General features: G+C 42.5%; 1 protein-coding gene across 12 annotated transcripts in view; it reads right to left on the bottom strand.

Annotated features, from left to right (window-relative positions):
- The window catches only part of DLG2 (discs large MAGUK scaffold protein 2), a 1,239,088-nt gene that overhangs the window by 66,958 nt on the left and 1,157,955 nt on the right, over positions 1–14,175 (bottom strand). For all 12 annotated transcript variants that reach the window (XM_060105473.1, XM_060105479.1, XM_060105470.1 and 9 more), the window contains one exon: positions 12,180–12,356. In XM_060105473.1, coding sequence (XP_059961456.1) covers positions 12,180–12,356 — 177 coding nt within the window. The remainder of the gene's footprint in view (positions 1–12,179; positions 12,357–14,175) is intronic.

The following is a 14,175-nucleotide window of genomic DNA, read 5'->3' as shown; positions in this document are numbered from 1 at the left end:
TCTCCCATCTGGCGTTTTCAGGTTCCCGCCAAACACACAATGAGGGCAGGCTTGGAGCAATGGATGGTGGGAACATCATTTGGTGCTGGGTATCCCTTTGCCTGTGCTCCATAAGGCCCTGTTGCAAGGAGAATTGAAATACCATATAGGTTACCAGCCACAGGCTTGCAGGGAAGCTAAGTGAGTAAACCCTTATGCAATGCTAGCTGCAAGCTGTCATCTGAGAGCCCAGGTGACAGTCACTGTGGGGTAATGAATAGAGACTTGGATTAAGAGACAGTGGAACAAATCCTAGTTTGGCCCCTCAGAAACTATGTAATCTCAGAAAAGAGAGATTCTGTGCTAAAAGCCCAGGTTTTGAAGTCACACAAATCTGGGTTGGAATCCTGCATCTGCCACTTATTAGCTCTATGACTTAGGGCAGGTCACTCAACCTCTTAGGATCTCAGGTTTCATGTTGGTGAAATCAGGATATTAACACAGACTTGAAAAATTATGGTGAATTTATTTTTAAAGATTCTTTTTTAAAAAAAAATATTTAATTAATTTATTTTTGGCTGTGTTGGGTCTTCGTTGCTGTGCGCGGGCTTTCTCTAGTTGAGGCGAGTGGGGGCTACTCTTTGTTGCGGTGCGCAGACTTCTCATTGTGGTGGCTTCTCTTGTTGCAGAGCACAGGCTCTAGGTGCGCGGGCTTCAGTATTTGTGGCACGCAGGTCCAGTAGTTGTGGCACACGGGCTTAGTTGCTCCGTGGCATGTGGGATCTTCCTGGGACCAGGGATCGAACCCGTGTCCCCTGCATTGGCAGGCAGATTCTTAACCACTGCGCCACCAGGGAAGTCCCTATGGTGAATATTAAATAGTACAAAAAATTGGTTAGTATAGTATTTAAAATGTAGTAAGAACTCCTTAATTGTCAAGGGCTTCCTCCAGTATACCCTTGGGGTAGTGAAAAGCCATCTGGTCTGGCTACAGAGAGAACTGGGTTCAGCCAGTGGCTGACTGCATCCTTGGGCAAGTTACTTGACTTCTCTGATCTTCAGCTTCCTTATGAAGCTTTTGTAAAGATTAAAGAAAATCTTGTATTTGAAAGCAACTGGCACAATATATACTCTATAATCAGATGGAATTCATTCCTCTGCTGCCCTTTCACTTCCCTTGATACCTGCTATGGACTAAATGTTTGTTTCCACATAAAATTCATATGTTGAAGCCCTAATCCCTAGTGTGGTGGTCTCTGGTGGTGAGGCATTGGGAGGTAATTAGGTTATGAGGGTGGAGTCCTCATGAATCAAATTAGTGGCCAAAATGAAGAAATATGAGAGAAAAGATCTCTCTCTCTCTGCCACATGAGGAAACAGCAATAAGGCCATCTGCAAACCAGGAAAAGGGTCCTCTCTGAGAACCCAATCAGCCACTGCCTTGATTTTGGACTCCAGAACTGCAAAAAATAAATGTCTGTTGTATAAGTCACCCAGTGAATGGTATTCTGTAATAGCAGCCCGAACTAAGACAGCACCTTTATTTACAATATAGCCCTCATCACAGTGTAGCTGTGCCAAAGTTACATGTTGGTCCTACAAATATTGGGCTCCAGGCAGTGACTGGATGATAGCACCTGGCACACAGAAGCTGCTCAAGCAGTGCTTGATGAATTGAATTTTGTCAATTCTTATTTTTATAATGTTGGGAGGCAGGATTACATATGAGTTAAGAGCATTATAGCCTGGAATAAAATCCCAGTTACACCATTTATTAGCTGGGCAGTATAGGCAAGTAAATTAATCTCTCTCTGCTTCAAACTCCTGGTTTGTAAAATGAGGTTAATTATATTACCTTCCCCATAGGGTTGTAATGAGGTTTAAATAAGTTAATTGTAAAGGGCTTAGAACAGTGTCTAGCATGCTCTAGGAGCATTTATTTAAATAAAATTTATTTACCAACTTCTAAAAAGAGGGAGGGAAAAGGCAATGATTTTCATACTCTTCATTTTACGATTTCATAGGGACGATTAAATAGAATCATCAATAGAGAAACATTTTTGTAAAGGGTGAAGTCATAAGGGATGTTATCCATTATGAGATTTTTCCAGACCAGCTCTACGAGCTGAACTATACTCATAAAAGGGGGTAGAGAGGAATTAAGGATAACCCTAATCTAATAATAAGTCATATTGATAACAGTAACCATTTATTCTGAGTTATAGTTATAAGATGCTGAATGCAGTATAAAATAAGAGTGCCTCCTTTAGAAGTTAAACATTAAAGAGCAGCCCTAGGGAAGGCTCATGATATATTTTATTTTATTTTTTGTAATTTTTTAAAGGAATTTTTTCTTTTTTTAAAATTTATTTATTTATTTATTTTTGGCTGCATTGGGTCTTCATTTTTGGGTCTTTGTTGCTGCACTCAGACTTTCTCCAGTTGTGGAGAGCAGGGGCTACTCTTTGTTGTGGTGTGCGGACTTCACACTGCTGTGGCTTCTCTTGTTGTGGAGCACAGACTCTAGGTGCGTGGGCTTCAGTATTTGTGGCACGTCGGCTCGTGGGCTCTAGAGCGCAGGCTCAGTAGTTGAGGTGCATGGGCTTAGTTGCTCTGCGGCATGTGGGAGTTTCCCGGACAAGGGATTGAACCCGTGTCCCCTGCACTGGCAGGCAGATTTTTTAAATTAATTAATTAATTTTTGGCTGCCTTGGGTCTTTGTTGCTGCACGCAGGCTTTTCTCTAGTTGAGGCGAGCGGGGGCTACTCTTCATTGTGGTGCGCCGGCTTCTCACTGCAGTGGCTTCTAGTGTTGCGGAGCAAGGCTCTAGGCACACGGGCTTCAGTAGCTGTGGCATGTGGGCTCAGTAGCTGTGGCTCGCGGGCTCTAGAGCGCAGGCTCAGTACTTATGGCACATGGCCTTAGTTGCTCTGCAGGATGTGGGATCTTCCCGGACCAGGGCTTGAACCCGTGTCCCCTATATTGGCAGGCGTATTCTTTTTTTTTTTTATAGATTGAGTATATACTTTTTTTTTTTTTTTTACAAATTTAATCAGTTATACATATACATATGTTTCCATATCCACTCCCTTTTGCGTCTCCCTCCCACCCTCCCTATCCCACCCCTCCAGGCGGTCACAAAGAACCGAGCTGATCTCCCTGTGCTATGCGGCTGCTTCCCACTAGCTATCTACCTTACGTTTGGTAGTGTATATATGTCCATGCCGCTCTTTCACTTTGTCACAGCTTACCCTTCCCCCTCCCCATATCCTCAACTCCATGCTCTAGTAGGTCTGTGTCTTTATTCCTGTCTTACCCCTATGTTCTTGATGACATTTTTTTCTTAAATTCCATATATATGTGTCAGCATACAGTATTTGTCTTTCTCTTTCTGACTTACTTCACTCTGTATGACAGACTCTAGGTCCATCCACCTCATTACAAATAGCTCAATTTCATTTCTTTTTATGGCTGAGTAATATTCCATTGTATATATGTGCCACATCTTCTTTATCCATTCATCCGATGATGGACACTTAGGTTGTTTCCATCTCCGGGCTATTGTAAATAGGGCTGCTATGAACATTTTGGTACATGTCTCTTTTTGAATTATGGTTTTCTCAGGGTATATGCCCAGTAGTGGGATTGCTGGGTCATATGGTAGTTCTATTTGTAGTTTTTTAAGGAACCTCCATACCGTTCTCTATAGTGGCTGTACCAATTCAAATTCCCACCAGCAGTGCAAGAGTGTTCCCTTTTTTCCACACCCTCTCCAGCATTTATTGTTTCTAGATTTTTTGATGATGGCCATTCTGACTGGTGTGAGATGATATCTCATTGTAGTTTTGATTTGCATTTCTCTAATGAGTAAAGATGTTGAGCATCCTTTCATGTGTTTGTTGGCTGTCTGTATATCTTCTGTGGAGAAATGTCTATTTAGGTCTTCTGCCCATTTTTGGATTGGGTTGTTTGTTTTTTTGCTATTGAGCTGCATGAGCTGCTTATAAATTTTGGAGATTAATCCTTTGTCAGTTGCTTCATTTGCAAATATTTTCTCCCATTCTGAGGGTTGTCTTTTGGTCTTGCTTATGGTTTCCTTTGCTGTGCAAAAGCTTTGAAGTTTCATTAGGTCCCATGTGTTTATTTTCGTCTTTATTTCCATTTCCCTAGGAGGTGGGTCAAAAAGGATCTTGCTGTGATTTATGTCATAGAGTGTTCTGCCTATGTTTTCCTCTAGGAGTTTGATAGTGTCTGGCCTTACATTTAGGTCTTCAATCCATTTTGAGCTTATTTTTGTGTATGGTGTTAGGGAGTGATCTAATCTCATACTTTTACATGTCCCTGTCCAGTTTTCCCAGCACCACTTATTGAAGAGACTGTCCTTTCTCCACTGTACATTCCTGCCTCCTTTATCAAAGATAAGGTGACCATATGTCCGTGGGTTTATCTCTGGGCTTTCTATCCTGTTCCATTGATCTATATTTCTGTTTTTGTGCCAGTACCATACTGTCTTGATTACTGTAGCTTTGTAGTATAGTCTGAAGTCAGGGAGCCTGATTCCTCCAGCTCCATTTTTCGTTCTCAAGATTGCTTTGGCTATTCGGGGTCTTTTGTGTTTCCATACAAATTGTGAAATTTTTTGTTCTAGTTCTGTGAAAAATGCCATTGGTAGTTTGATAGGGATTGCATTGAATCTGTAGATTGCTTTGGGTAGTAGAGTCATTTTCACAATGTTGATTCTTCCAATCCAAGAACATGGTACATCTCTCCATCTATTTGTATCATCTTTAATTTCTTTCATCAGTGTCTTATAATTTTCTGCATACAGGTCTTTTGTCTCCTTAGGTAGGTTTATTCCTAGATATTTTATTCTTTTTGTTGCAATGGTATATGGGAGTGTTTCCTTGATTTCACTTTCAGATTTTTCATCATTAGTATATAGGAATGCCAGAGATTTCTGTGCATTAATTTTGTATCCTGCAACTTTACCAAATTCATTGATTAGCTCTAGTAGTTTTCTGGTAGCATCTTTAGGATTCTCTATGTATAGTATCATGTCATCTGCAAACAGTGACAGCTTTACTTCTTCTTTTCCCATTTGGATTCCTTTTATTTCCTTTTCTTCTCTGATTGCTGTGGCTAAAACTTCCAAAACTAGGTTGAATAAGAGTGGTGAGAGTGGGCAACCTTGTCTTGTTCCTGATCTTAGTGGAAATGGTTTCAGTTTTTCACCATTGAGGACGATGCTGGCTGTGGGTTTGTCATATATGGCCTTTATTATGTTGAGGAAAGTTCCCTCTATGCCTACTTTCTGCAGGGTTTTTATCATAAATGGGTGTTGAATTTTGTCAAAAGCTTTCTCTGCATCTATTGAGATGATCATATGGTTTTTCTCCTTCAACTTGTTAATATGGTGTATCACATTGATTGATTTGCGTATATTGAAGAATCCTTGCATTCCTGGAATAAACCCCACTTGATCATGGTGTATGATCCTTTTAATGTGCTGTTGGATTCTGTTTGCTAGTATTTTGTTGAGGATTTTTGCATCTATGTTCATCAGTGATATTGGCCTGTAGTTTTCTTTCTTTGTGACATCCTTGTCTGGTTTTGGTATCAAGGTGATGGTGGCCTCGTAGAATGAGTTTGGGAGTGTTCCTCCCTCTGCTATATTTTGGAAGAGTTTGAGAAGGATAGGTGTTAGCTCTTCTCTAAATGCTTGATAGAATTCGCCTGTGAAGCCATCTGGTCCTGGGCTTTTGTTTGTCGGAAGATTTTTAATCACAGTTTCAATTTCAGTGCTTGTGATTGGTCTGTTCATATTTTCTATTTCTTCCTGATTCAGTCTTGGCAGGTTGTGCATTTCTAAGAATTTGTCCATTTCTTCCAGGTTGTCCATTTTATTGGCATAGAGTTGCTTATAGTAATCTCTCATGATCTTTTGTATTTCTGCAGTGTCAGTTGTTACTTCTCCTTTTTCATTTCTAATTCTATTGATTTGAGTCTTCTCTCTTTTTTTCTTGATGAGTCTGGCTAATGGTTTATCAATTTTGTTTATCTTCTCAAAGAACCAGCTTTTAGTTTTATTGATCTTTGCTATCGTTTCCTTCATTTCTTTTTCATTTATTTCTGATCTGATTTTTATGATTTCTTTCCTTCTGCTAACTTTGGGATGTTTTTGTTCTTCTTTCTCTAATTGCTTTAGGTGCAAGGTTAGGTTGTTTATTCGAGATATTTCCTGTTTCTTAAGGTGGGATTGTATTGCGATAAACTTCCCTCTTAGAACTGCTTTTGCTGCATCCCATAGGTTTTGGGTCGTCGTGTCTCCATTGTCATTTGTTTCTAGGTATTTTTTAATTTCCTCTTTGATTTCTTCAGTGATCACTTCGTTATTAAGTAGTGTATTGTTTAGCCTCCATGTGTTTGTATGTTTTACAGCTCTTTTCCTGTAATTGATATCTAGTCTCATAGCATTGTGGTCGGAAAAGATACTTGATACAATTTCAATTTTCTTAAATTTACCAAGGCTTGATTTGTGACCCAAGATATGATCTATCCTGGAGAATGTTCCATGAGCACTTGAGAAAAATGTGTATTCTGTTGTTTTTGGATGGAATGTCCTATAAATATCAATTAAGTCCATCTTGTTTAATGTATCATTTAAAGCTTGTGTTTCCTTATTTATTTTCATTTTGGATGACCTGTCCATTGGTGAAAGTGGGGTGTTAAAGTCCCCTACTATGATTGTGTTACTGTCGATTCCTCCTTTTATGGCTGTTAATATTTCCCTTATGTATTGAGGTGCTCCTATGTTTGGTGCATAAATATTTACAATTGTTATATCTTCTTCTTGGATTGATCCCTTGATCATTATGTAGTGTCCTTCTTTGTCTCTTCTAGTAGTCTTTATTTTAAAGTCTATTTTGTCTGATATGAGAATTGCTACTCCAGCTTTCTTTTGGTTTCCATTTGCATGGAATATCTTTTTCCATCCCCTTACTTTCAATCTGTATGTGTCTCTAGGTCTGAAGTGGGTCTCTTGTAGACAGCATATATATGGGTCTTGTTTTTGTATCCATTCAGCCAGTCTGTGTCTTTTGGTGGGAGCATTTAGTCCATTTACATTTAAGGTAATTATTGATATGTATGTTCCTATTCCCATTTTCTTAATTGTTTTGGGTTCGTTATTGTAGTTCTTTTCCTTCTGTTGTGTTTCTTGCCTAGAGAAGTTCCTTTAGCATTTGTTGTAAAGCTGGTTTGGTGGTGCTGAACTCTCTCAGCTTTTGCTTGTCTGTAAAGGTTTTAATTTCTCCATCAAATCTGAATGAGATCCTTGCTGGGTAGAGTAATCTTGGTTGCAGGTTTTTCTCCTTCATCACTTTAAGTATGTCCTGCCACTCCCTTCTGGCTTGTAGAGTTTCTGCTGAGAGATCAGCTGTTATCCTGATGGGGATTCCCTTGTGTGTTATTTGTTGTTTTTGCCTTGCTGCTTTTAATATGATTTCTTTGTGTTTATTTTGACAGTTTGATTAATATGTGTCTTGGTGTATTTCTCCTTGGATTTATTCTGTATGGGACTCTCTGTGCCTCCTGGACTTGATTAACTATTTCCTTTCCCATATTAGGGAAGTTTTCAACTATAATCTCTTCAAATATTTTCTCAGTCCCTTTCTTTTTCTCTTCTTCTTCTGGAACCCCTATAATTCGAATGTTGGTGCGTTTAATGTTGTCCCAGAGGTCTCTGAGACTGTCCTCTGTTCTTTTCATTCTTTTTTCTTTATTTTGCTGTGCAGCAGTTATTTCCACTATTTTATCTTCCACCTCACTTATCCGTTCTTCTGCCTCAGTTATTCTGCTATTGATCCCATCTAGAGTATTTTTTATTTCATTTATTGTGTTTTTAATCGATGCTTGATTCGTCTTTAGTTCTTCTAGGTCCTTGTTAACTGTTTCTTGCATTTTGTCTATTCTATTTCCAAGATTTTGGATCATCTTTACCATCATTATTCTGAATTCTTTTTCAGATAGACTGCCTATTACCTCTTCATTTGTTAGGTCTGGTGGGTTTTTATCTTGCTCCTTCTCCTGCTGTGTGTTTTTCTGTCTTCTCATTTTGCTTATGTTACTGTGTTTGGGGTCTCCTTTTTGCAGGCTGCAGGTTCGTAGTTCCCGTTGTTTTTGGTGTCTGTCCCCAGTGGCTAAGGTTGGTTTAGTGGGTTGTGTAGGCTTCTTGGTGGAGGGGACTAGTGCCTGTGTTCTGGTGGATGAGGCTGGATCTTGTCTTTCTGGTGGGCAGGTCCACGTCTGGTGGTGTGTTTTGTGGTGTTTGCGGACTTTTTATGATTTGAGGCAGCCTCTCTGCTAATGGGTGGCGTTGTGTTCCTGTCTTGCTAGTTGTTTGGCATAGGGTGTCCAGCACTGTAGCTTGCTGGTCGTTGAGTGAAGCTGGGTGCTGGTGTTGAGATGGAGATCTTTGGAAGATTTTCGCCGTTTGATATTATGTGGAGCTGGGAGGTCTCTTGTGGACCAGTGTCCTGAAGTTGGCTCTCCCACCTCAGAGGCACAGCACTGACTCCTGGCTCCTCAATTTGGGATGATTTGTTGTCTATTCATGTATTCCACAGATGCAGGGTACATCAAGTTGATTGTGGAGCTTTAATCCACTGCTTCTGAGGCTGCTGGGAGAGGTTTCCCTTTCTCTTCTTTGTTCTCACAGCTCCTGGGTCTCAGCTTTGGATTTGGCCCCGCCTCTGCGTGTAGGTCGCCGGAGGGCGTCTGTTCTTCGCTCAGACAGGACAGGGTTAAAGGAGCAGCCTCTTCGGGGACTCTGGCTCACTCAGGCCGGGCGGGAGGGAGGGGCACGGAGTGCGGGGCGAGCCTGCAGTGGCAGAGGTCGGCGTGACGTTGCACCAGCCCGAGGCGCGCCGTGCGTTCTCCCAGGGAAGCCGACCCTGGATCCCGGGACCCCGGCAGTGGCAGGCTGCACAGGCTCCCGGAAGGGCGGTGTGGACAGTGACCTGCGCTCGCACACAGGCTTCTTGGCGGCGGCAGCAGCAGCCCCAGCGTCCCACGCCCGTCTCTGGGCTCCGCGCTTTCAGCCGCGACTCGCGCCCGTCTCTGGAGCTCCTTTACGCGGCGCTCTTAATCCCCTCTCCTCGCGCACCAGGAAACCAAGAGGGAAGAAAAAGTCTCCTGCCTCTTCGGCAGCTCCAGAGTTTTCCCGGACTCCCTCCCGGCTAGCTGTAGCACATTAGCCCCCTTCAGGCTGAGTTCTCGCCGCCAGCCCCAGTCCTCTCCCTGCGCTCTGACCGAAGCCCGAGCCTCAGCTCCAGCGCCGCCCGCCCCGGCGGGGGAGCAGACAAGCCTCTCGGGCTGGTGAGTGCCGCTCGGCACCGCTCCTCTGTGCGGGAATCTCTCTGCTTTGCCCTACCCAGGTATGTGGGGAGTTTCTTGCCTTTTGGGAGGTCTGGGGTCTTCTGCCAGCGTTCAGTAGGTGTTCTGTAGGAGTTGTTCCACGTGTAGCTGTACTTCTGGTGTATCTGTGGGGAGGAAGGTGATCTCCGCGTCTTACTCTTCCGCCATCTTACCCGGAAGTCCCGGCAGGCGTATTCTTAACCACTGCGCCACCAGGGAAGCCCTCATGACAGATTTTAAACTGCATTAAAATAAGCGCACAAGCACGCTTTGTGGGGTATGATAATAAGTGATTTTTATTTCTTCTTTATACTTTTCTAAATGTTCCCTTTTTTTTTCAATGAAATATGTTACTTTTATAAACACATAAAATAATAGTAACATTTCTGGAAAGAGTTAAAATCCTGAGGAGAAAATCTGACAGAGATTCATTTACAGCCATACACACACACACACACACACGAGATGGCGGGTGGGCTACTGTACCCTTCATGAGAGAGAATACAAATATCAACATTAGAGTCACTAGACAAACTTCTTCTCCAGGCCAGCTGTAGCATGGCTGTTAGGATGCCTTCATCCAAAATAGGAGAGAGAGCCAACTCAAGAATGACCACCAGCAGGCAGAAAATTACCCCAGGAGGACTAGCACTGAGAATGTTCCTTAGGGGGGAAATGACGTGCAATTGAACAAATGAAGGACTATTGACAAGACTGATTAGAATCACAGGACCTAAGGGTTGGAAAGTGGCTGTAAATCATATAGTTCAACTGTCCCACCCAAAGTTTGATTCCCTTTTATAATACTTCCTGCCACTGAATCTTCTATTATCAGAATCACCTGGAGGAACTTACGCACAAATACAGATCTCCAGGACCCACTCCAGATGGACTGAATCAGAATCACTGTGTGTGTGGGGGGGAGGGGCATATCTAAGTCTTCCTAATGTACCTTTGGTGTGAAAACCATTGTTCTAGGTCACTGTCTTCCCAGGTAATCCATATCACCTCTAGCCAGCTCCAACTACTAAAAGGATTTTTTAAAAAATGAGTTGAAATCTATTCCCACACAGCTTTCTTCTCCACCCCATTTCTACCCTTGGGGCCCCATTCAATAAGATGGCACCTTCTTCTACAGAACAGCTCCTCAGACAGCTCTGATTAATCGCATCAAAGCAAACCAAAATGCATGTTGCCTTGACATTTTTTTTTTAATAAACGGAAATGGAGAAACACAGAATATATACTAGTCCTGAGTTACTGCTTTGAATTCAGAAAACACTGCAAACTAGAAACTCAGAACATCCTCTCAAAGCAATGTCAGGCAATTATGCAGGAGCCCAGAGGTTTAAAGAACTGTCTGCTTCTGGGAGACTCATAGGCATAGGCTTAGAGGGTGGGAGGGAGCAGCTGCAGAACAGTCAGCCTGCTGCCCTCTCCCTACATTCACCCTAGGCTATGTGGCCCCAGGCAGAGAAAAATGGGGGACCGGTCTTCTCTGGGGTGCAAATGCCCCACAGAGTTATTTCTGGCTAATTTCCATCTTCCCACTATGGCTGGTGCTAGCTCAGTCACTGGGTCACTGTGCATGCGGCAGCACTTGAATACTCAGCTTCATGAGGACTTTTTACATAGGTATTTGGGGTGTTTGCATATGAGGAGGGGAGCCCTTTGTAGCTCGAGAGAAGTTAGTGACTGCTTTGAATAAGCATTATTTCTGACTTTGACTTCATGCCATATCTCTTTTCTAGGGTGCAGGTAAGTTGTTTCTCAGACAATATCTTAGTGCCAGAAGGACACTCATGGGCAGGAAAGTTCCTTTCTAGTGGTAATGGTCAGAAACCGCTGGGACAGATGAAGGACGTGTTCTGAAGCCTATTCCCGCCTTTCAAAAGCAGAGTCGAAGAAATGCTTAGAAGAGAAAGAACATAATAGTCTTTACTTGGGAATTATATACAGAACTAATTATCTGAGTGAAAGTAGGGGGTGCTAGGTGGGGTGGGGGACAAGAGTAACTAACGCTATAAAAAACAGCTGTAAACCCACTCTTTAGACCTCACCAGATGTTTGACAGCTCTTATCCCGAGTATCTGATTTTGTTTATTTCCCCAATGGAACTGTCATTTTATTTTTTTTAATTCAAGCATACTTGATTTACAATGTTGTGTTAATTTCTGCTGTACAGCAAAGTGATTCAGTTACACATATATACATCCTTTTTTAATATTCTTTTCCATTATGGTTTATCATAGGATACTGAATAAAGTTCTCTGTGCTATGCAGTAGGACCTTGTTGTTTATCCCCAAGTATCTGATTTTGGAATGGAGGCTTTTAGTCTTTTCCCATCAATATCTGGAAGTAATACACAGCCAGGACATCAGCTTTGTAAATAGTCTACTTTACTTGGCTTTCACCTGGCCTTTCTATAAACTTATCCAGTAAATTATGAACCTCTAAAGTAACCCCTCTGAGTTTTTCAGTATACAAGCTGATAAGCATAATCTTGAACACATGAAAGCTGCTAAGTTTTAGGAAGGCAGAAGAAGCAGATCCTCTTTCTTCCTTTATACTTTATCACAGTTAGCAGTTTTGGTAAAACCCTAACATGAGAAGCGTGAGAATATTTAATTTGTGTCACCTGTCATCACTGACAATTTCCCCGCAGACTGACTATCCTACTCAAATAGATATTTTGTGAACAGTCTGCCACATCTTCATCTTCCCTCACCTCCACTCCCTGGAGAGTTGAGCAGCAAGTCTTCTGAAACAAAAAAGGCATTCTTACCTCCGCTTGCTGGGGATGACCCCCATCTCCTCACTGTCGCCCTCCAGCGTGACTCTCCTGGCTTGCCACCACTCATCATCAGAGGCATTGATAACATGGAGAATGTCTCCATATTTAAAACTAAGTCCTTGACTTGGCAGCCCACTGTCCTTGCTCTTGTCGTAGTCAAACATGGCTCTGGAGGAAATGACAAGAGAGAGAACATTGTTAGGAATCTCTGGCACCACAGATCTAGGATTCACCGTTTTGATTGTTCATTCCTGCCCTGAGAACCCATTGCCCATTGGATACCAACTCCCAGGACTAACCCCTGGAATTGCAGTCAACATTCCCACTGTTTTGGTCACAAATCACGATTAGTTCTTACTTCTCCCAGGAGGTTGCAAGGCAGGTTAGTACTCTCTCACTACAATCAAATTTTACAAATCACTAGAAGCAAAGAATGAAGAGAACCATGGCATCTTTCTGAATGCAGCATGGCAACAACTTCCATGTCCTCCCACAGGGGACTGGGACCCTTCCACTCACTGGAGTATTGGACTATCACTAAAATTGGATGGTTGCAGAGGTTAATTTAATGACATTACTAAATGCTCACAAAGCAATAATGAAAATACACCTATGTTTATGTGTGTGTATATAGACACATAGATCAAAATATGAACAAGGGACTTCCCTGTCAGTCCAGTGGTTAAGACTCCATGCTTCCAATGCAGCGGGGGAGGGTTTGATCCCTGGTCGGGGAACTAAGATCCCACATGCCGTGCGGTGCGGGCAAAGAACAAAAAATGATATGAACAAGATAAATTGCTTCCATGGTATACCAAGCCTATCTCATCATTGCATTTATCGTTCTGAATTGTAATTCTTGCTTTATGTATCATGTTTTCCCCACTAAAGAGCCTTTGCTGAGCCTTTGCAGAGCCCAACACGCTATAATATGTATGACTGATGGGGTGAGGGAGTTGGAAGCAGAATTACAATGATGATTGAGACCTCAGTGACGAGCTGTTGTCCCAAGCAGCTGACAATCTGTCTCAAGTTTTACATAGTCCGCCTCCTCTTGTATCTCCCACAAACCATCACCACACACATACAACATGAGATTTCCCCGGAGAAGCAGATTTTGCCACGTCCCTGTTTATTCCCCTTTGATTCCATTCTAAGAATTTCCTTAGAGTGTAGCCACTATGCAAGCAAAACTAGCTAGATCTGGTAAACAGGTCTGTCTAAAATCACTGAGGACCAAGTGTGATTCTTTTTCTTTCTTTCTTTCTTTCTTTCTTCTTTTTCCTCATGAAAGAAATGTCACATCTGCTGTCATGGCAACCCCAAAGAGCTGAAGGCAGTATCTACAGCTCTCAAATACTGCAGGGAAAGTTGCATTACTTGCAACACAGCCCCTTCTTCCATTAATTCTGTCCCCAGGTGATGGAATACGGGCTGGGTGGGGGCGAGGTCTCAGCTCCTAGAATGACTCATTTCCACCCTGACCATCTGCATCTTCTCTACCAAAGACTTCACAAAACCCCAGCCAGGAAAAGGGGACTGAGAGAAGGCAGAGACCCACTCCTGACTCTGTCACTACTCTGGCTGGCTGATGTGACACAAATTAACATTCCTGAACCACAGGTTTTTAAATGTAAACTTAGTCCAATAACTATATTCACGTGGAGCTGCGGTGAGCATTAATGACATAACACATCGGATGCACCCGGCCCATGGTAGGTGCTGTGTAGCATAGTGCGGTATAATAGCAGCTAAGGAACGACTCAGGGGCCACACTGTTAGGGCCATGTCCTGGTCCTACTACTTCTCTTCTTACTAGTCACATAGCTGGTAACCCAGGCAAGTGCTCTAGCCCCTCTTAGGCCTCAGTTCCCTCATATATAACACAGTGATGACAACAACAGCGATGATAACAGCACCCCTATCATGGAATTGTTGTATAGATGAAATGCTACCTAAGGTAATACATGTAACGCATACACAAAAG

This window comes from Mesoplodon densirostris, chromosome 7, assembly GCF_025265405.1.
Source record: "Mesoplodon densirostris isolate mMesDen1 chromosome 7, mMesDen1 primary haplotype, whole genome shotgun sequence".
Lineage (NCBI taxonomy): Eukaryota > Metazoa > Chordata > Mammalia > Artiodactyla > Ziphiidae > Mesoplodon > Mesoplodon densirostris.
The sequence above is the reverse complement of the archived record's forward strand: the minus strand, read 5'-3'. Positions and strand labels throughout refer to the sequence as shown.